Source organism: Kryptolebias marmoratus, linkage group LG11 (genome assembly GCF_001649575.2).
Source record: "Kryptolebias marmoratus isolate JLee-2015 linkage group LG11, ASM164957v2, whole genome shotgun sequence".
NCBI classification, from domain to species: domain Eukaryota; kingdom Metazoa; phylum Chordata; class Actinopteri; order Cyprinodontiformes; family Rivulidae; genus Kryptolebias; species Kryptolebias marmoratus.
Window position 1 is genome coordinate 18,065,992 of NC_051440.1, and position 21,944 is coordinate 18,087,935.

The window sequence follows — 21,944 nt, forward strand, 5'->3', positions numbered from 1 at the left end:
CAGGCGTGGCGTCTCGTGGCCCGCTCCGTACATCTGCATCCGACAGAGCTGGGATCTGTGTGACTTTGAGAAATCACCTCAGCGCTGAGGTGTCTCCTGTGGTGACAGGAATCAGTGGCAATAGGGTGAAAAGCAGCTTTATTAGACTGCAGAGCTGACAGACACAGGGCGACAGAGGGGGTCATGATGGTGCACACACACACACACACACACACACAGGGCTGGTGTGTGAGTTGGTGTTCTGTGCGGAGAAGAAAAGCTCAACCAAAGCAAAGAATGGAGTCCTCAGAAGGGTTGTTACTGACCATCACAGGAAGAGCAGCTCACAGATTACAGATCTGATCACAGAGGCGCCACGAACGGAGAAAAAAAAAAAACGCCTCCCAGAACCCTCAGATTGGGATTAGCATCCGAGCGAGACGATCAACAACCAGAAACAGGACGACACCTGTACAGAGATTTAAGGTACGGGTACGGGGGTCAGACGCGACCGATTCATTCATCACGTTCGATATGTGCCGCTTTCGCTTCGTTAAAAAGAAAGAGAAAATTCCCGTCGTTCCCTGGCTGTTCTCTTTCATCCGTGGAACAACATTAATCCGTGGTGCCAATCAAACCGCGGGGAGCGCAGAACCACATCAAAGCATGTCAGGCAGCCCTTTAACAAGAGCAAGCCAGCAGGCAAATCACCCCTTTAAGAAGAGTCCCTGGGGGATGATGCGTTTCTCCCTTACACACACACACACACACACACAGACAGGATGACATGCAACACTCAAATGATTCATTTATCAGCTTGGTTTATTAAATCTCACCACACAAACAGAATAATCAACACAAAAAGATGAAAAAAAAAGAAAAAGGCACCCATAAGTACAGAGAGTCGTTCTCCCACAGCAAGAAATGAATCTTATCTTTATCAACTCACTGATCAGAGCCATTATCATCGTAACAAAACATCCTCAAACAACTGTCATCACTCCTCTTCCTGCCCCCTCTTCATCATCATCCTCTTCATTATTATTATTATCATCCAGTAATACTTTACAGTGAGGGGCCCCTCAGCATGCAGGTAACTTTACCCACGCAACAATCCACGACGACACGCTCAGTTTTCTGTTTCTGTGACACGATTCTTAAAAGTTAAAAACAAGGTGACATCTTTATGAAACACCTCGGTGTAATCCGGATCCTGTTATTTCTTCTGCTTTTGCTAATTTCGTCCAGAAAGTAAATGACCGAACATTTCTTTTTTCTACTCCTCCTCCGTTTTTCAGGACTTGTGTTTCATGCAGACCTGAGGAGAATTTCACAGTCACGGTCGCCATCTTTTATTTTAATGACCGCTGTTTAGGAAGCTACGATGAAAATTGGCATCACTTGAAGGAATGCATATCGCCCGCTGCTTTGAAAGCCAAAGTTTCAGACCGAGATCATCTTCTGTTGACAGATGATGGAGAAAATTTAGGCCGTTTTGGTCAAATCTTCAAAATGACACAACCTCAAGCAATTTTACAAGATCTGTTAGCCCTCAGAGTGTGTTGGGAATGACTTTCAGTTACTACCACGACAAATTATAGCTCTATGTTGCTAAAATTGACTGAGTTATAGCTACTTTTGTGTTAGCGACAGCGGCCATTTTATACCGACACGACTCGAAAAGTTAATCGGTTGTAGACGAACATCTAATGATAACTATATGAAAGTTTCTTTGAATTTTGTCCCCTGGTTGAGGGGATATTTTGCTAACAGATAAAACACAAACACATGCAGTTACACTCTTGCCCTCCTCTTATGACGGGAGGCATACAAACGTTGGAACAACAGAAGGATTCGGGCTCAAGTTCGCAGGTTTTTCCTCAGCTTGGTAGAGTTTAAAAGACAGAAATAATTTTTAAAAAAAAATTCAAACAGATGCCAGAATCTGGTGCGTCTCAGCGACAGCTTCTATCTCCGAGGAAATAATTACAGATGAAAAGACCGAATGTTTGCTTGGAGGAGCAGATTTTGTCCCAGTGTGTATTTATAGCAAGTGTCCGTTTGATTTTATATCAGAGGCGAATTTAATTCAAGCCGAAGTCAGTTTCATCAGAAAAGGTCAATTAGCCCAAAGGTCTTAAAAGTGTGAGTTTTCCAGTCCGACTTACAGCATGAAGCTAAGGACGGTTTTTATTCTCAGACTCGTATATGTTGAGAAAATGAGTCAATAATTGACTCGTTCCGTGATATTTCACTGTTTGAAACTCAGATCAGAACTCTGGCTATCCTCCCATCCATGCACGTTTCCCACCCTGATCCCGAACCTTTACCTATGGAAGCAGATTTGCCTCCCGCAGCAGATCCTGGTGAAGATCTGCGCGGAAAGTCCCGAATGTCACGTCTGCCGCAGAGTGAAGCTGGAACTGAAAACACGGTTGCTGTCATGGAGACAAATCGTTGGCTGGACCCAGCCTTTGTCACGAAGTTCCAGGTGTAAAAAACAAAAAAAAAACTGAGGGGTTTTAAATGGGAAGACACGCTTTCTTAAAGGCTATTTTAAAACATTTGCAAGATTTTTTCCCCATTTTACAGAAGGTGTACGCTCTAGATGTTTACTTCACTTCCATGACCCATGAAAACATGTTATTACGCTGTTAAAACAACAAAATAACGCTCTGTGATAGCAAATCATCTTATTGGTTCTAAGATTATGTGCTCTGAAGCATGATTTTTGTATTTTCCCACTCAAATGAATCAGATTTTTCTTTCCTTTAATCCTCATTGGTCCGATTGAACCATAAAAAGAACTCTCAGAGCCCAGAGTCGGTCCTTTTAGAAGACAGAAGCTAAATAATTAAAGAATGCACTTACAGTATGGCACCTTATAACTTTATTTAGGTTCTATAAAAAGGTCCATTCATCCACTTCCTGCCACTTATCCGTGGAACGGGTCCAGGAGAGAACCCCCAAGGTGTTCCCAGGCCAGAGAGGATGCTCAATCCCTGCGAGTTCTGGAAAGCCTCCAGACGGAGGCGTCCAGGAAGCGTCTTAATCAGATGCTCGAACCACCTCGGCTGACTCCGTTTAATTTGAAGGAGCAGCAGCTTCACTCTGAGCTCCACCCGGGTGACGGACTCTAAGCCCAGCAGCTCGAGAAGCTGACTTCAAGCCGCTCGTAGGCAGGATCTCATTCTTTTAGGTGGGCGTCAGAACGTAGACGGACAAACTGAGGGCTTCCTTTCACCCCAGGTCCCACTTCATTAACGCAGACGAAGCTCCGACGCATCTATGCTTAAACCCCTCCGTCCGACGCAAAGACTCACCCCCAACTTGGAGGTAACAACCCACCTTTTTCCGGTTAGGAACCATGGCATTTCACAACGTATTTCTCATTCACACAAACGCTCACACATCGCTTCTTATTCTATCACAAGATACTTAAACCGACGTCCTTCCTGCACACCGTGCCAAAGGTTTGGTAGAGGGATGTCAGGAGTATTTAAGGTGACAGCAATACTATCATCGACGAGTGTGACTACAAGAATTGATGTTACAAATACTCCCATATACGACGTAAATGTCAGAAACACAGGACCAGCTGTCTCAGTAAATGCCCCTGGTGTTTTGAGACCAATTGTAGCAGCGGGAGTACCAGCCTGCTACACAAACGCAGTCAGGTCGGCGGCTCTGAATACGAATGTTTGACTTACATCCAGTAACAGTTTCAAACACTTTTAAACACTTCATTCACAATTAAAGCACTTTGAAAACCTTGAAAATGCCACATTAAAATTTCAAGGGTTTCAAGCACCTGTCGGCACGCCGACCATGAGTGAGAATACCAACAAATCTGGACAATTTTGTAACTTTTGTTCATCGTCACACTAAATATCAGTGCTGTTTAACACCAGTGGCTTTCCACCACTTTCATCGTCCCGTTTTTTTTGTCATTTTAAAACTCTTTCTTACATATGTTGCACAAAAGGTTCAGTTCGCATGAGCAGGGCGGCACATTAACAATCTCACGCACACACTGGGGTTAAAAGGTGCCTGTCGCCTTCCCCACATCATTTCCTCCCATCACGATGAGAGCCATCTTCATTACCGCCATCATTATCCGCTACGTGCGTCATCCCCAATCCGAAGCTTCCCGGCCGTGTTCCTCGTTACCATCTTTATGGGCTCGTCCTCCGTGGTCTTCACCGGAGGATTCCCTGTCAGAGGCTGCGGCGCTGCGGGGCAGCCGGCGTCCAGAGCGGCGGATGCGAATTGACAGAAGCTGCGAGTATTTATAGGCTATCTGAGCCGAGGAATGTGCTGCTCACTGCTGAAGCTATTTATAGAGGCTTTTTACTGACGGCTCGGAGTATAGTGGAGGAGAGGAGATGGTCCTCCCGGGAATTACTTACGAGACTCCCTCATATCTCTTTCTACCCCCATTCAGTGCACGTCCGCTCTCCTCCTGCTCCCCCCGCCTCCATCTTCTCACACTGCCTCTTGTTTTACACCATCCACCCTATTCTTTCCTGACCTTCCTGCTGATCGTCTCCTCGTTTTACCTCCTCTCCTCCTGTCATCCTCCCTTCTTCCATCTTCCTGCAGAGCCACTTTATTCATGTCCACATTCATCCTCCTCCCCCCACCTCATTCTGTGCGCTTTACCCGATGCTCGGTGTGTTTTTGTCACCAAAAAGGGCAATAAAGTTTTTGCCCGTTTTCATCTGTTAGCAAAACAGGCCTTTAATTTAGATTTTTATCCTTCATCCCCCCTCCCTTTGACACTTTCGCTTCCTCGTGGTTTTTTCTTTTTTTTTTTTTTCAAATCAACAGAAGATGCTCTGACAGATGCTAAAACAGGTCAACTGCAAAGGTCAATTAGTTTGTGCCGATTAAAGGAAACAAGCTGAAAATTTGTGCATTTAAAGCCACCAGAGGTGAGTCCCATACAGACTGTCAGGCATTTTGGAGCCTTTCTCCTGCCAAAAAATGATAAAGTCATTTTACGCATCAATCTTCAATGACAGGGAAAACATGAGCTTGTATGTCCTTGAAGAGGTAATCCTGCTTCCATTTGGCTTCTGTGCTTGTGGAAAAGAAACGTCCAAACATTCCCATACAAACAAACCGAGCACACAAACGCACACAGGAGGCATCCTGGAGGAGGGCTGAACACAAAGTGTGCAGAGTTATTCATATCAGGCAGCAAGTGCTTACATTTGGTTTATTATTTTTTTTGTTTGGGACGGGGGGGTGAGAGCGGGGCAATCCTTGAGCAAAATGATGTAACAGGATGCAGTGGTTGATGTCAGCACAACAGCCTCGGAGCTGTACGAACAGACACAAACGCACACACTGACAGCCAGACACACCTCCTCCCACGTCCTTGACAGCATGTTGTGATGCAGAGTGGCGTCTGCTCGTCAAGCTGACAGACCCGCACTGACAGCCTGGTCAGAGCGCCGCAGACGAGGGAGGGAAGGAAAAAAAAAAACACGGATTTTCTAACGCTTCCAACCACGACAACAAACAGCCCCACCGGGCAGGAGTGGAGCAGCATTCAGCATCCGCGGCCCGGATTATTTGAGCCATCTAAGGGAAGCTTTGTGGCTCTGATGGTTGAGTAAAACACCTGCTAATACCAGCCAAATGTTTCAAAAGACAAGTTTAAAGTATTAAAAGGCTAACTAGATGCTAGAGGTGGCAAAAGGCTAGTCAAAAGGTAAATATAGACTAGTTAAAAGTATCAAAAGGGTAGCTAAATGGTCAGTGCTGCGGTCTTGTAATCCTAAGGTTGCAGGTTCGAGTCCAGGTTAAACAATTGCTAAATCGTTCGTGCGAGTTTGCTCCGCTGTGGCGACTACTGAAGAAGGGAGCAGCCGAAAGAACTAGGAAAAGGGCATGTAAAAGGTCAATGTAACACAAGGCTAGCTAAAAGCTAAATATAGGCTAGCTAAATGCTATAACCTACTAAAAGCTAAAGTAGGAAAAGGGCATGTAAAAGGTAAAAGTAGCACAAGGCTAGCTAAAAGCTAAAAACATCAAAAACCTAGTTTAAAGTAGCAAAAAGACAGCTAAAAGCTCAAAGTAGCACAACAGCAGCTCAAATAAGCCAATTTGAAACAGAACAATGTTTTTGAAGGACTTGAAGAGTTCATCTTTGGAGACACTATTTGTAAATAAAGTTAAGTATTTTGAAAAGCTTAAAAGTTACAAAAACCATTAGTCCCAGCAGCCGTCTCCTGACTGAGCTGAACGCTTTAGTATATGAACGACTAAAGTAGCACGACAGACGCAGATGTAGTCAGATCGCAAAGAATGTACAGAAAAAATAACAAAACGAGGAGACAACAGAGTGAATGCCGAGTCAACGTTCACACAACTAGATTTAAATTAACACAGCAAACGTATAATTCAGAGCTGAAGGGCAGGAGGCCTATTGAATTTTTAGATTCTTCATTAAAGCTTTGTAAAGTGATAGGCACTTAAATATGGGGGTGCCATTACTAAATCACCACACAAAATAATTGTCTTTCCAGTCTCATAAAAGCTTAGAAGGTGGCTGTAATTGAAACGCAGCGGCTAAAAAGAGGGATCATGTGAGCAAAACAGGCACATGGCGTCCTTCGGTATTAACAGGGAGACGGTGCTGAGGTTTAGCCAATTCTCATTACTGCAGCCGTCACTCCGTCAGTCACTCCGTGGCTGCACTGAAACACAGCGGCGAGTCCTTGTGCAGAGGAGAGGAGCAGCAAAGGGACAGGGGGCTGAGGGCCAGCTCAAATGAACACCAGTCAAAACGGGGAGAAAATGCAGGGAAGTGGGAAATCAAAGACGCGGGGACAACGTGAAAGAGGGTGAAAGCAAAGAGATGAAGATGACGAAGAGGTGGGGGGGAAGGAGGGAAGTGTGCAGCTGCAGGATCGTAACAAACACTCACTTCTGTGTCGGCGGCTCAACACACTGGCAGAGGACATCGCTCAGCAGACACGAGCACCGGTGACGTCAAAACAGGCCTCGTTTTTTTTTTGTTTCTGTTTTAATCACGGATCCGTTCTAGATTCAGCAGCAAGAATCAACAAACCAGTGGACGAGACCTAACACATGCCCAATGAGTAAAAACTAAAGATCCAGCATGTGTAGAGGGAATGCATATCACCCGCCACCTTTAATGTTTTAAACTAAAAACATTTGGTACTGATGAGGGTTGGAGTTAAAGGCGACATCTAATGAGTAAGTGTTGAGGATGACTCTCAGCTACTACCACACCAGATTTTAGCTCAATATCTGTAAGATTGACTGAGTTATACCCATTCATGCGCTTTCTATGTTTGATTCTCTGTAGCGGCCATCTTGAATCAGGTTGACTTCAAAAGTTATTCAGTTGGAGATGTCCCTTCAGTTATTTATTACTGAGATGTTCATTAAAATATGCCCACTGGTTCATGAGATATTTTGCTAACACACAAACACAGACAGAAGCAAAACCATAACCGCCTGCCTTTTGGCGGAGAGCAATAAGAAATCCAGCCCGAAACCGCTGCTCTTCTTGAACAGAGGAGCATCCAGTCAACAGGGGGGAAGCTTCAGAACCGATTCATGAGCTGCTTGATGAAATGAGAGGAGGCGAACCTGCTGGGGACGGACCTCGACGACAATCACGGACATGACATTGTCCCACAGCAAGAAACAAAAAAAAAAAAGGCACAAACCCTGATAACACATAAAACCCTCCAACACAAAATGTCCGTGGGTGTAAAATCTATCAGGGTTACACAGATGAAACGGACACAACAATCACATCATTAATATCCCTTTAAATCTGTGTGTGCTGGAGGGGGGAGCGGGGTATCACGACAAGCCTCCAGACAAGAAGGTGGTTGCCGTGGAAACCTCGGACGACCGAGGGGGAAAAGAAGGAGGGATAGACGGCGCGAGACAGGGAGGGGAGCGTGTGTGCCATGAAAAAAAAAAAGAAGAAGAAGAAGAGAGGGCAACATCCCGAGGCAGAACTGAGAGAAGGGGGAAACAGAGCTGCAGGAGGAGGAGGAGGAAAGGAAGAGCGGTACTTAGGGAGAAACAACGAAAGAAGACGGGATGGAGGCTAACAGGAGGAGGAGGAGAAAAACAAGGAGAGGAGACGAGGAGGCAAGTGGCGGCGACTTACAGGGAACGGTGCGGAGGTAGAGGTTGTCTCTGATGATCTGCTGGTGGTCGTGGTCCACTGAGCCTTTGGAGAAGCGCAGGTTGAGGTAGTGCCGCAAATCTTTGTCGACTACCCCCCCTAAACACAGAAGGAGAGAGGTTAGTGCATGTCGTCCCAGCCGTGCAGGAAGTGACGTTTTTGCTGAAACGATCTCCGGCAACTGAGACGAGCTCAACAGAAAACCTGACAGAATCCAGAGGACAAACATGATGCTTCCAAAAACCTAAAGCATGACAGCGTAAGAGCGACACTTCCCATCTTGTAAAATGTGGTAAGCTTATAAACAGTTAGCGTCTTACCTGTTGTAGATAGCCCTTTAAACATCCGGTCAGAATAAACCTCTAACAGGTAGCCTGAGTGACACCAAGAACAACGTGGGGGTGCTGCTGCCCTAAAAATCTTAATAATTTCACAGTGATTTAAGCAAACGCTGTTTTATGTACCTTTACGTCACACAGCGTGATCACTTAAGTTCTGTGGCTGTCTTTAGGTGTAAACAGCAGCAGCTAGCTGTAGCCCTTTTTGGTGCAGCCCGGGGCACTTCCAGCAGGATGTTTATGCTGGACTTACTGACCAGCTGTCTAAAAAGGTTTATAAACCAGTGTTTGCATGAAACACTGAGGCTAGCCAAACCTCATTTTGGATAGATGAAGGTGTTCAGGGAACTATCTGCAAGAGGTAAGATACTGGTTATTCGTCACCTTTTAAAGAACTACTCCTTTTCGTTTTTAGTTGAGTGCGCAGAAAACACACCACCCGTTCATACCAACGTTTTCTGCAGTTTAGGCGTTTCGTCTGGAGTTTCATTTTCACGCGTCGCTCAGGAAACAAAGAGGAGAGCAGCTTTTCACAACTCTTAGTGAAGATTAAAACCGAAGATGACTTTAATGACGTTACGTCTTCGTAATAACCAATAGAAGGAGAAAATTAGGTGTTGAGGGTATTGGCGAAATCAGATTTTGTGGCTTAATCAGGTTTAAAGCTCGCAATGATTTCCTCACCAAAGCAAAGTCACCAGCGCTAACACACACACACACGTCATGGTCAGTGTGTAAACCTGTGATCCCCTCGGGGCTTCATGTGCAGCGTCAGCAGACTGGGTGACAAAGGCTACAGAGGACAACAGCTCGAACCCTCCTCTTCCTCACTCTCTGCCTCTCTGTTTCTGCACATTATTTGCTGTTTAAGCCATTTTTTTTTGTGTGTGTGTGTGAGGGGGGGGGGGGCTGACGTGAAACAACTGAAGGCAGGAGAACGTCTGAAAGGGCGTCCACAAATAGTTTGTCCCCCCCACACCCTCCTCCCTCCCGCGTCTCGAGCAAGAGACGCCCAGGAGGACGAGAGGAGGAGAACTTTCTCCACGCGACATTTGATATGCGCCGCTGCCACATCCCGACAGGCGCGAGGGGGATGAGGTTACATGCTGCGCATTTTTTTACAAAACGACAAACATGTCTCCTCAGTCATGCATACTCTATTGACCTCCTGCCAAACTGAGTCAACAGCCTTGGGCCTACAAGTTAATGCAGCGCCTACCTGTCAGAGAAAACACACGGCACTGGAGCGGAAACTCATCGAGCCCCCGTGCACAACATGCTCACGGGCGTGCGGACACAGGTGACTCTGATTCTGAAAATAATTAATCCTTTTGTTCAGAGCGTCTTGTGGAGGCTGACACCATTTTAGCTAGCGTTTATCCTTCCCCTCCCAGCCTTTGCTGGGAGCAGAGGAGAGGAGGTAAAAACAAAGGAAGACGGGATGGAATCCTCATTAACGTCCTGCTGAGATTTTCAGATGGATAAATGTCCGACCACATGCTTTGTATTCAGGCACAGGCTCTGCCTTTGGCATGCAGACACCGACACACACATCCTACATACACACCAGTATGTGTTCAGGGATAGATGCAGAGACAGACAGTGAAGATAACGGCAGTGAGATCCAGACACCTCATCAGCAGCTGGCCCAGATGTTGATAAAAAAAAAAAAAAAAAAAAATCTGTTCCTCCACAGGTTTAAATCCTCTGACAGTCTGTCCTCCCAGGCGTCCTTTAGCCTCACAGCCAACCACCGCACATCTCCTTTTACCTTGATGAAAACCTCTCCGTCTTCCCAATCCGCTTCCTCCTCCGATGCTCCAAGACGCAGCAACCGGCCGCAGCCAATTTTATTCCCAGAAGATGAGGACGAAGGAGGTGGTGGTGGTGAGGGGGGGTGGGGATGGTAGAGATGCCGAGAGACACGGATAGATGGAGAGAGACAACGGCCGTCGGGAGGAGGAAAAAAAAAAAGAAGGAGAGGAGAAGAAGATGTGCCAGTGGGATGCCGGGTTTTGGGAGGGAAAAAATAAAAAATAAAAGACCCTGGCAGGGAGCTTCCACAATCCTGCAGCAGCCCCTATCTGCTGCTGGCGTTACTGCACCGGAGCGCCTGTGCATGTGTGGGAGGGACTGTGTGTGCAAGCAGCAAAAGAAAAAAAAAAAAAAAGACTGACAGGAGAAAATAGATTATTATGCATGTGTTTGTGGATGTGCGTCTCCAATTTTGCAGGCAGATGCTCCCTGACATTCCTCAAATACGTCCACCAGATGCTCTCTGAGTCCTGACCTTGTGTTTACGTCACAGAGCAGGAAGGAAAGGCTGAAAGACGCAGCAGCATATGTCACACACACACACACACGCACGCACGCCAGGCAGATGAGCTCACAGCTGCAGACGCCAGTGAAGATGCCTCGAGCTCCGTCTTCAGCAAAGGTTTGGTCAAAACACCAGACATAAACAAACACCAGAGGAGGAGCACATGATCTGAGAGCTCGGATCAGAGTGTGGAGGAGGAGGATATTTAAAGACAGCTCGCTGCTTTAACCACACAGCAGGGCTGGAAGGAATGCATGTCGCTCGCCACCTTTAATGCCAGAGTTTTACACTCATCTTATGATGAGTAATGACGGCGCTGAAGCCACTTCGGTCAAACCTTGACAAAAACGTTATGCAAGATCCCACGTGACATTGAGCATCTGTTGTGAACGACTCTCAGCTACTACCTCACCAAATTTCAGCACAATATCGGTTAAACTGGCTTAATTATAGCTATTTTTGTGTTTTCTAAACTCAATTGGCTGTGGCGGCCATCTTGACTTGGACTGGCTCCAAAAGCTAATCAGTTGTCGACGTACAGCCAATGATTATTTCCTGAAGGTTTCATTAAAATCCGCCCAGTGGTCCATGGGATATTTTGCTAACAGACAGATAGTTGTTTCCAATAGTTGATGCTAGCTTTAAACACATCTTGTGCCGCCAGTCAGCACTTAGAGTAGAAGCTGGGGATCAGTCTCAGCTACTACCACACCAAAATTTACTTCAATACCCGTCAAACTGACTGAGTTAGAGCCATTTTTCGGCCTTCCTGTGGCAGCCATCTTGACTCCGATCGACTCCGAAAGTTAATGAGTTGAGGACATCTACCCAATGAATACTTCCTAAGAATTTCAATAAAACTTGTTCAGCAATTCACAAGATATTTTGCTGACAGTACAGACGAACAAACACACACACAGAGTGAAGTGAAAACATTATCGCTCCACCTTCACCGTCTGTGGCGGGCGGGCGGGAATAACAGAAATAAACCTGACACGGCAAACATTACAGCCGCCTTGGTTTGTTGATGGCCACTTCAACAAATCAGAGGAGAAAAAATAAAAAAAATAAATAAATATATATATATATATTTATATATATAAACATTTATTTGAGCTTCCCATAAAGTTGAGCTGCCTTCCTAGGAAAAAAAAAACAAAACAGTGACAGTCCCATTAGAGCAGAACAAAATGGCAGCGGCCCAGGAAGTAGTTTTTCTCTTGCTGTATAAAATAATGGCTTCCCGTGATAAATAAGAGCCCAGGAATCAGCAGGAACGGAGCTTTATATACAGAGACGTGTATAGTAGTGATGTACACAACGTGCTGCTGTTGCTTAGCAACACAGAAGCAGCAGAGTCGTCCTCATGCCTCGGTTCTCCAAAACCCCATTTGTTCTGTTCTGTTCAGGGTTCTGGAGCTGATCCGAGTCCCCGCTGGACAAGTGGTGGAGTAAATCAAAACATCGAAGTACCAGTAGTTAAGTAAAATAATACTCTTTAACACGTCTAGATTGTAGTTTAATGACATAAAAAACACTAATATTTACGACACGTATATGAAAGGAGGGGATGTGTCTCTGTAAGTCTGTCTGTTAGCAAAATATCTCATCAACGACTGGATGGTTTTTAATGAAACTTTTAGGAAATAATCATTGGACGTTCATGTACAACTGATTAATGTTTGAAGTCTACCCAATCTAACATGGCCACTGCAGCTAATAAACCCTAAAAAACACGAAAATCTCTGTAACTCAGTCAGTTTTACGCACATTGAGCTAAAGTTTGGAGTGGTAGTAGCCGAGAGTGATTCACAACACATACGCTGAACACTGACAGGTAACCTTTGGCATGTAGGCGGTGGGCGACCTGCATTCCTTCAGAGAAAGGCTGATTTCATTCTTTGGGGGGGTTTGTTTTTAGACGGTTTTTCTCTATGAATGCAACAGGAGCGCATAATGACACCTAATCCTTTAATTCTGTTTACAGAAAACCATAATGCTTTGTATCGTTTCACGGTAAAATACTACGTGGAGCACATAAAGGAAGAAATATGGATGTATTACAAAAATCTGATAAATTCAGCTAATTAAAAGCCGAGGAGGTATGTCTATAAAACAGCCTGTTTCCTAAAGATAAAAAGGACTCTACGAACTTAAAAATGAGCAGAATGAAGATAAACTCTGTAGATCAGGATCTGATCCACTGAACTCCAGCAGATTTTATCAGATCAAACAATTATCACAAAGTTTGCAGCAGCTCCAACGACTCCACAGAGGAAAAAAAAACAAAACAAAACGAGTTCAAATCACTACAACAGCTTCAATCATTAATCAGTATTTCACCTTCTCTGCTGATGTTCGTTGATGTCGCCCGCCGCCGGAAGTGAAAGGCTCTGTGTGTTTGTCCGTGTCTGTTAGCAAAATATTTCATGAACTACTGGATGAATTTTAACGAAACTTTGCAGAAGGTAATTACCGAATGTTCAGCTACAACTGATTCACTTTTGGAGTCACCCCGATTCAAGATGGCTGCCACAGCCAGCTGACCCTAAAATGCACAAAAAAGGCTATAATTTAGTCATCTTAACAGACACTGAGCTAAAATCTGGTGTGGTAGTAGCTGAGAGTCATTCGCATCACATAATCAACATCAATTTCAAGGTTTGACCAAAACGATGAAACTTTGTCATTTCTTAACATAAATGATCTCAGCCTAAAACTCTGGTATTAAAGGTGGCGGGTGATATGCATTTCTTCAAGGAATGCTTCGCCTTCAGTTATCTTAGCTTAACATCAGCTAATTAAATGAACACAACAGCACTTTAAGAGCCCCGTTTTCCGAGCGTTTCTGCCTTGAATTATTAATGTGGACAAACTTAGCTGGAACTTGTTCAACCCTGAGTGAATCTGCTGCGGCTGCTGAACTGCAGCTATGCAATCAAAGAGGCAACGGTCTGGATCCAAACGAAAAAAGAGCCATGAAAGTGTCTGACGGCATAATGAAGAGCAGGCAGACGTTCGTCAGACGAATCAGAGCCGCCGCCGAGGAGGAGAGCTCGTCGGGAAACTTAGCGGGAGGCGAATTACTGCAGCAACGCAGCCGAGTGCATGTGAACGAGGGCGGAGGGGATGCTGCTGATTTATCTCTAACCTGTTGGTTACATGGAACAAGTTGGTTCAAAACGGCACACAAATATTACATTAAATGAGTCCATAAAGCATCTTATCACTGCCACTTTAACCCAGCTGCGTGCTGCTAACCTGTGAGTTTACTCAAATGAAACTACAGAAATACAAACTATAAAACAAGCCCATTATTCATTCTGTCCAGTACCTGTAACATTTCCCCGTCAGGGAGCGCCATGACTGAATTACAAACCCTGACCTCCGCGCCTGCAGTGTTGAAAGTTCAGCGCTCGTCGTTTAGTTTGATGAGCTGTCATCCAGCCTGAACGAGAAGCCAGAGAAATAATTCAGAAAATGAAAAACAGGACTTTATTAACCCGAACAAACGCACACTTATAGGTCCAAGCAGATAATAAGAGGGAATTTATTGCACTTTACATTCGTGGGGAAAAAGAAAGTCCACTTTCTTACAGTTCATAGAAGGAGATGTTAAAAACGATCTGCTTTTAAGCAGGTTGTAAAATCATTCAGATTAAACCTCAAGTGTAAAAAAAAAGGATTTGATTTGAATCATTTAAAAACCAGATCAGTTTTCATAAAACCTTGGCACCGATGGAAGATGGCCCGTCTTTATCTTGTGACAAAAGCAAAAAGCAGCAACTAATGTTTATTTTCTTTCTCTGGAAAGATGGATTTTAATGAATCTTTTAGTTCACCTGAAACTGATTCCCTTTTGGAGTCGATCCAAGTCAAACGGGCCGCCATAGCAAGGCTGTCACGACAACAATTTTTGCTTGGCGATTAATTGTCTCAGAAATTACTGTGATAAACGATAATATCGTTTGGAGGCCGTTTTAAACTAAAGTAATGATAATAACATAATGGAGCAAGTACATCCTTTCAAAGATTAATAAACTTAATAAACAAAAGATCACTTAACACTGGAACTGGAACACAAAAAAAACAAAACAACCGAAAACAAAAATAAAATGGACTCTCAGTCTCCGTTAACAAAGAATGCACTTGTATAAAAACTAAAAAAAAAAAAAACGGAATTAAAACCTACATTCAACCAAAACAGTACGGATTATCAAGTCTGTAAACTAAACAGACCTTCAAAAAGTAATAATCATTAGTTTTATATAGAAAAGACGGACAAAACTGACAGTTTTATACACAAAAAGTGCAAACTAACAGAAGCAGAAATGCGACATACTGGCTCTCGGAGGTTCAGCGGTTCTCCTCGGTTATTTGGTTTGAATCCAAAGTGCTCCCACACCCCTGCTCCTAGTTCAACCTTGAAACCAATTAAATTTTGTTATTGTTTTTTTTCCCAAACAGCGTTTATTTGGCTTGCTAACTCCTAGCGGTGGCTAATGCTAACGAGCTACAGGCCAAGGCCCTCGGCTGGCTAACTGACACGATAGGCCACGCCCACCGGACGCTAACAGAAAGGGAGGGGTCAGTGAAGAGCACCGGAGCCTTTTTGTCCTCCAGCGTCTTCCGTAGAAAGAGAGAGCGAGAGACACGAAGGAACGATAACGCCGATAAATGAAACTTATCGACCTCATTTTAATTTATCGTGCGATTCATTGATTTATCGTTTATCGCGACAGGCCTAGCTACATGAAACTACACAGAAATGGCTGCAACTCAGTCAGTTTCACAGATATTTAGCTACAGTTTGATGTGGTAGTAGCTGAGAGTCATCCACAACACAGTCTGACCGTGACAACTTGCAGCATCTCATGTCATTTGCAGGGTTTGATGAAAACAGCTACAGCGCCATCATTTCTCCAGTTTAGTTTTAGTCTAAAACACCTGCATACAGGGGTCGTCCTGCTGATTACCTGCATTATTTCTGAATTAAACTATTTTCTGCTGATGACAGGCAGGGTTTCTTATGTGCGGCACAGATTTCTGGGCTCTTTGACCGGGCAGGTGTAGACGAATACTGAACTCAGGTTTGAAGGAGGAGGATCTAAACGCAGACACGAACAGGAGCCATTTTGTTTGATTTAGGAAGACATAATGAGGTCTGACATATCCACTTTAGCAGGAGGCAGAGGCGTTTTGTCTCCTGACAAACTCGCACCGCTAAATTGTCGACCTCAAACGAAACCCTGCAGTGACGCTCCACGGAACCCGTGCCCACAGACTGCGCGGCGCAAATACGAGGCGTGTTTTTACATTCAGAGCCCCTCACGAGTCCAGCGCCGCCACGCAGCTCCCGCCGGGAGCGAGGTGAGGGCGGGTTAAAGGTTGAGGCCTGAGCTGGTGGTGGTGGGGGGGCGTTGGAGCAGAGAGGACGGCCCAATAAGGCTGCTTCTGAGTGGGTGTCATGGAAAAGAAAACCCGGAGAGAGGCAGGAATCAATAACCCTCACCTACTTTCACAAAAGGTTACCCAGGTTATGAAAGAACTGTCAGAGTAAGCACATACATCTGAAAGACACAAACAATAAAAACCCCGTCTGTTTTTAAATCCCGCCTCTTCTCCCTGACCTTTGACACCATCTGAGATGTCGTCTTTTAATTGTTTCGAATTATTTCATTTTTATTTTTATCTATTCCATTTCCTTTCATTGCGACTGACTGTATGCTCGTTTTATTATGTGTGCAGCACTTTGGTCCTGTGGGTGTTTAAAGTGCTCTATAAATAAAGCTGGTACGGTATGGTAATAAAAATAAAACGAATAAATAGGCTCTTATCGCTACGTTTCATGCAGATAAAGATTTGCTCCACCTCCAACCTCTGCCATCGCCAGTTCAAATATTCAATAAAAAAAAACAGAATAAGGTAAATTCTTTACATTTACAGAAAAAAATTAAAGGCCCGGCATTCCTTAAAGGATACAATATTCTAAGACCTCCCACGATCAACTATCACTTAAAGTATGTGGTTTGGATGACTCTCAACGACTACCACAACAAATTTAGGATCAATATCTGTAAGACTGACTGAGTTTTAACCATTTTTTGTGTTTGCTAAGGTCAGCTAGCTGTGGCGTCCATCTTGAAAGGTGTTGACTCTAAGGGATAATCAAAGATTTCTGAGGGTTTCTTTAAATTCCTTCCTGTGGTTTGTGAGATATTTTGCTTACAGACAGACAAACGAGCACTCAGACACAACCACCCGCCTTTCATGGTGGCGGGCGATAAAGATTACTCATTAGTGGCTTTTTCTTCTCTGCTCTGATCCACAAAAATCAATGTGAACTTTATTTGTAAAGCGCTTTATATACGAATAACAGCTGCCACAAAGTGCCGCACGGAGAAATAAAACCAGTTAAAAAAACCAAAGGCAATAACCCGATCCCACCGAAACAATATAAACACGAATCCAACTAAAAACTAGTGAAATGATTCCAAGAAAACAATGAAACTAAGTAAATCAAATAACGTCTGTTAGGTTTTACTCGAGTCGAATGCCGACGAGGAGAAGCTGATCTCCATTAGAGCCGTGAAAGTTTTGGCGCTCTGAGCGGATTTTATACGACTCAGTAAATTATTCCACAACCAAGAGCTGGGGCTGCAAAAGGTGGATTCACGTCGGTGTTTCTGAGCTTCTGGTGGTTCAAACGGAGAATCAAGAACGAACCGTCGAAGAACGTACAAGATCCTGGGGATGAAACGGAGCCAGAACGTCAAGATCCTCAAAAAAACGACAATAAACTTGTTAAATTCACTCCGGTAACAAACAGGAAGTCAGAGATCAACACTGGTAAAATAAACTGCTCTTTATCTCTACAGCACAGAAGGAGGAGCAGAAGGGTCAAAATCAAGAAGAAATCTAAAAATATAAATAGCTCTATAGACATTTTAACATGAAAAAACTTCTGTTTTCTCTTTGCATTTCTCCTGGTTCTTTCTGCAAAATGATTTATTTTTTCCCCATTCGGGAAATTAGATTGTTGCAGGTTGTATATCAAGTAAAACAAACCAAAATAAACGAAACTCAAAGGCAGAAGTTTTGCATTCCTCCTGTTACACGTCTGCTAATTCAGCTGCAACACATAAAGGAATTAAAAAAAAGGAATCAAATCTAACTAAATTAAAATTCACAACGATTTTATGTAGAAAATACTTTGTGAAATAGGAAAAAAATACTAAAATAAACACATTTACAGAAATTAAGAGATAGGAAATACAAAAAAACCTGAAATTAAGTAAATAAAAATGCATTTAAATTTTTTTTTTTTTTGGTGTATAAATCTAGTTTTGAAGCATTTATATATAGAGATTTCAGTCCTTAATACACACTTATAAGGAATTGGTTTAATCTGATTTTAAATAAAAGCAGAAATAACTTCTTTGATTTGTGATTTTATTTTAGCTAAAAACTACAACAACGTTTTCAACAGAAAATCAAAAGTAATCCCCCAAAAAAACAATCATCTCCAAAATCTGATCGTCCACAGTCGAGGTCCTCAGTCTGGATTTCATGAGGTGATAAAGAAAAATCCTTCATTCTTATATTTTTTCTTGCACACAGATCTGACAGTCACTGTCAAATGCACTCGATACACTTTCTATGCAGCCACCGGACAAATAAACTAAAACTTGTAATTTTGCTTTCTAAAGGGCTCATCAGGATGTTCGCAGCTTCGTGCGTCTTCACAGAAGGACAGTGGAAAGTGCTGCAGATGTTTTCGTAATTACACAGAGTCCACAAAACTGACCTCAGCTCAACAAATTACCAGAGGAATCCGAACAGAGGAGGCCGGCCTGTTTGTTCTCGTCTGCTCTTCCTGTTCTTGAGGCTTATTGGGCCGGACTTGGTGCTGGACCGTCTGTATTTGTTCTGTGAAGTTTTTCTCCTTTGGTGGTTTCAGAAGAACAAAAAAAAAAAAAAAAAAAAGATGAAAGGAGAACGTCTTCCTTCTGGAGAGTTGTTCATTTGGCTGGACGATGTGAGAAGGGCTTCCTTCAGCGTAGAAAGGCTCGAGTTGTTGCTCCCAAAGCTGTCTTATGTTTAAAGACCAGCTTTAAACGCTCTTTTCCCCTCCGAGTGAACCAAACCATTGATTGGCCGCTCCTAATGTCCTCCGGAATGTCTCTGTAGGATTGGGTTTTTAGTTTTGTTTTTGCACGGCGTTTAAGTCCTGCTGAAAGCTTCTTTGGCTTCTTGTTGCGGGTTCACACAATGAATTTAAAAAGCTGAAAAACAAACCCACCTAATTGTTTTACATGTCACCGTTTCAAATATAACCAGACTTCGACTAAAACGGGCCTTTTTCCCACAGCTGCAACTGCAACCCATCAAGTACTCTTCACTGCGGGTCCATTTTAGGCCAAAAAACACTTTTTCACTTGGTTAGTAGATAAAATGAGAGAATAGCCAAAACGTCTCCATAATACACCTTTTGGTGTATTGTCCATGTAGCTGTGGATGAAGTATCCCTTTTCCAATAGGCTTTATTATTCCAGCAGACAGCAGGAGCCGTTATTAACAGTAAATGACAGAGCCTTCCTCCTAAAGGTCTTAATATTGATCCTGAAAGCAGTCTTAATGATGATGTTCCTCCATGTCTTTCTCTTCTCTGCCATAATCAAGACCAGACACACATTTACAGCCTTTGAGACACATTAAAGAGAAACACGCCCGCACTACAAATGAGCCCACGAGATTAGAAATGAAAGGTTAGAGGAACTGCCCACCTGAATATTCCTCGTACCGCTTCCCTCCTCTCGCAGCAGGTAAACGAATTCCTCGTTTCGCCTCGAATCAGACGTCTACGCTGATGAGATAAATACAGATGGACACAAGGCGGTGCGCGCGCGGTGGTGTTTGTTGCGGCTCCTGTAAATGTGCCTATATGGGGCTGTTTGTCACTGCTGATTGCGCTCTTCAGCTCGAGCGTTGCTCTTCAGACTCCATCAGAAACGGCATGCATCTAAATGAAAAGAAAAGCACTGATACGGACGAGAAGGAGGGAGGAGAAAGCACGATGTTTTGGTCACAATAACAGGGACACAACGCGGAGGAAACCTTGGATACAAAGGACCCCTTAAGGATAACAATGAGCAATAAGATATTCAGTAGTTTGTGGGGTGAAAAGGTTGATTATCCGAGGGGTTAAAACCAGCACGAGTGAGCTTCCAATCTATACAAAAACTAATGATTAGGGCTGAAAGAAGGCCACCTTCTGAGCATCATAATGATTCTCCTCTCCAGTCCATCTCCCAGCTGCTGCGGGATAATAGTCTAATAAAACCTGTTTGTAGTGATGAAGAGTTTTCCAATGACTATATTCAAACTGAATCTATGAATGAACTATAATAGCTACAGACGCTGCACACGATGTCTGCAGGAAGTGGAACCTTTTTCCCAGCAGGTTTGAGGCTCACAGTTTGGGCACGAAAAGTTTTCTTCATAACAACTCAAGTGGCTGACTTGAGATGAAGTTCATTTTTATTAAACTCCATTCCCTCGGCTGTCAGAGTTTTCAGAGTTATCCTCCACCTCTTATTTGATTTGACGCAGCCTTGTTTTTCTGTCCACATTTCTACGCCGTGGCAGGTTTAGAGTAAACACATTCGGAACAACTGACATATCAGCCGGTCCACATCAGGCCCAGAAAGCGAGGTTTTCCCCACATCGACCGTTATCACTCTGTCCTTCGGTCCCTGATTTCAGGTGACACCTCCTCAGACAGCAAATTTCACCTCCGTGAGAGATCCGGGTCATGTGCCGTGGACCCACTCCCTTACCCACCCAGCATGAGGCCCGTCTCCTAAGGTCCGCCACAGAAACAAGTCTAAATGCCCCCCTGTAATGACTCTCCGTCCCCCTTAGGGGCCGCGCCCCCACAGTTTACGAACCACAGCTCTAACTCAACAATACAGTGGGTGTATGTATGGGTATCCTGGGTAAGTAATACACACCTACAACTTCTCACTCATCTCTCACAACCCTGTGTGAGGAGAAACCTGGACATTTGGAGGACCTGGAAATCGGGATGCGACATGTTGCTTTTGAAAAAGAAAAAAACTCTCATGTGGCTAGCCGTTAGCCTAGCCTGGACGAAGACTTTTGCCTCTTTTTTCAGACTCTGTGCTCTACGACTGATGTCACAGCTTATAAGGTACCATTGGTAACGATTTAACAAAACATTACTTTAAAAATGACCAGATTCTCCCTTTAAGAAGCTGCTGATGGCCTTTTTTAAGCTCATTGTTGATAGACATTCTCTTCAGTGACCGAGGTGGTAAACAGTTCCTGTAGCACAACAATCTGGTTGATTTACATGGTTAAATTGTAAAAAGCAGAGTCTGCTCTCGCCTCAGATCTGAGTCGAAGTGCGATCTGGGCCAACATAACAAATTATTTGCTATTAAGCTTCGTACACCGAGCGGGATGTGAAAATGTACAACCTGCATTTTGTAAACGGCCTCATGATGGATTTCCAGCGCTTAAGCATCGAGGAAGATCTAAACAAAGAAACTGTGGATCATTATTTCAAAAAGGATTTTTAAAAAACAAAACACACTACCCTGATGATGAACTTATGTGCCGGTGCAAAGGGGGGAAAGAAAGATGAGAACACAAACAAAAACGTGTACGTTTATGTCGACGCTGTCGCATGTGATTCCAGGTATTACTGATGCCATCAGCGAAGAAATGGAGAACATCGACAGCTTGGTCATTACAGCCAGGAATTTATAGCTCCATCACAAGCAGCAGAGTTGCATCAGTTCAACTCCCACAGCGGGAAACATTATTCCAGACAAGCTGCACTCCGATGAGGCCGTCTGCTTCTAATTACAGCCGCAGTCTGCTGACATGATCAGCAGTTGTCATAGCTACTCGTAATTTTCATGGAAAATGATCACTAAATTGCCGACATAAAAGCTGGCCGGTTTGATTATTAACTTCCCCTGCTGAAGTGGAGGAGCGCAGGCCGAGTGTCGGGGCAGATAAAGGCGCCTCGAACCCATCAGACAGATAATGACCTCTGTCGGCAGGAAGCATCAACTGCAGCGACGGAGCACGCCTG

The 21,944-nt window shown here is 44.0% G+C and overlaps 1 protein-coding gene across 1 annotated transcript in view; it reads right to left on the minus strand.

The window, feature by feature from the left end:
- The window catches only part of LOC108239949 (membrane-associated guanylate kinase, WW and PDZ domain-containing protein 2-like), an 84,201-nt gene that overhangs the window by 49,665 nt on the left and 12,592 nt on the right, over positions 1 to 21,944 (minus strand). Inside the window, 1 exon segment of the mRNA XM_017423004.3 lies at positions 8,144 to 8,260. Coding sequence (XP_017278493.1) covers positions 8,144 to 8,260 — 117 coding nt within the window.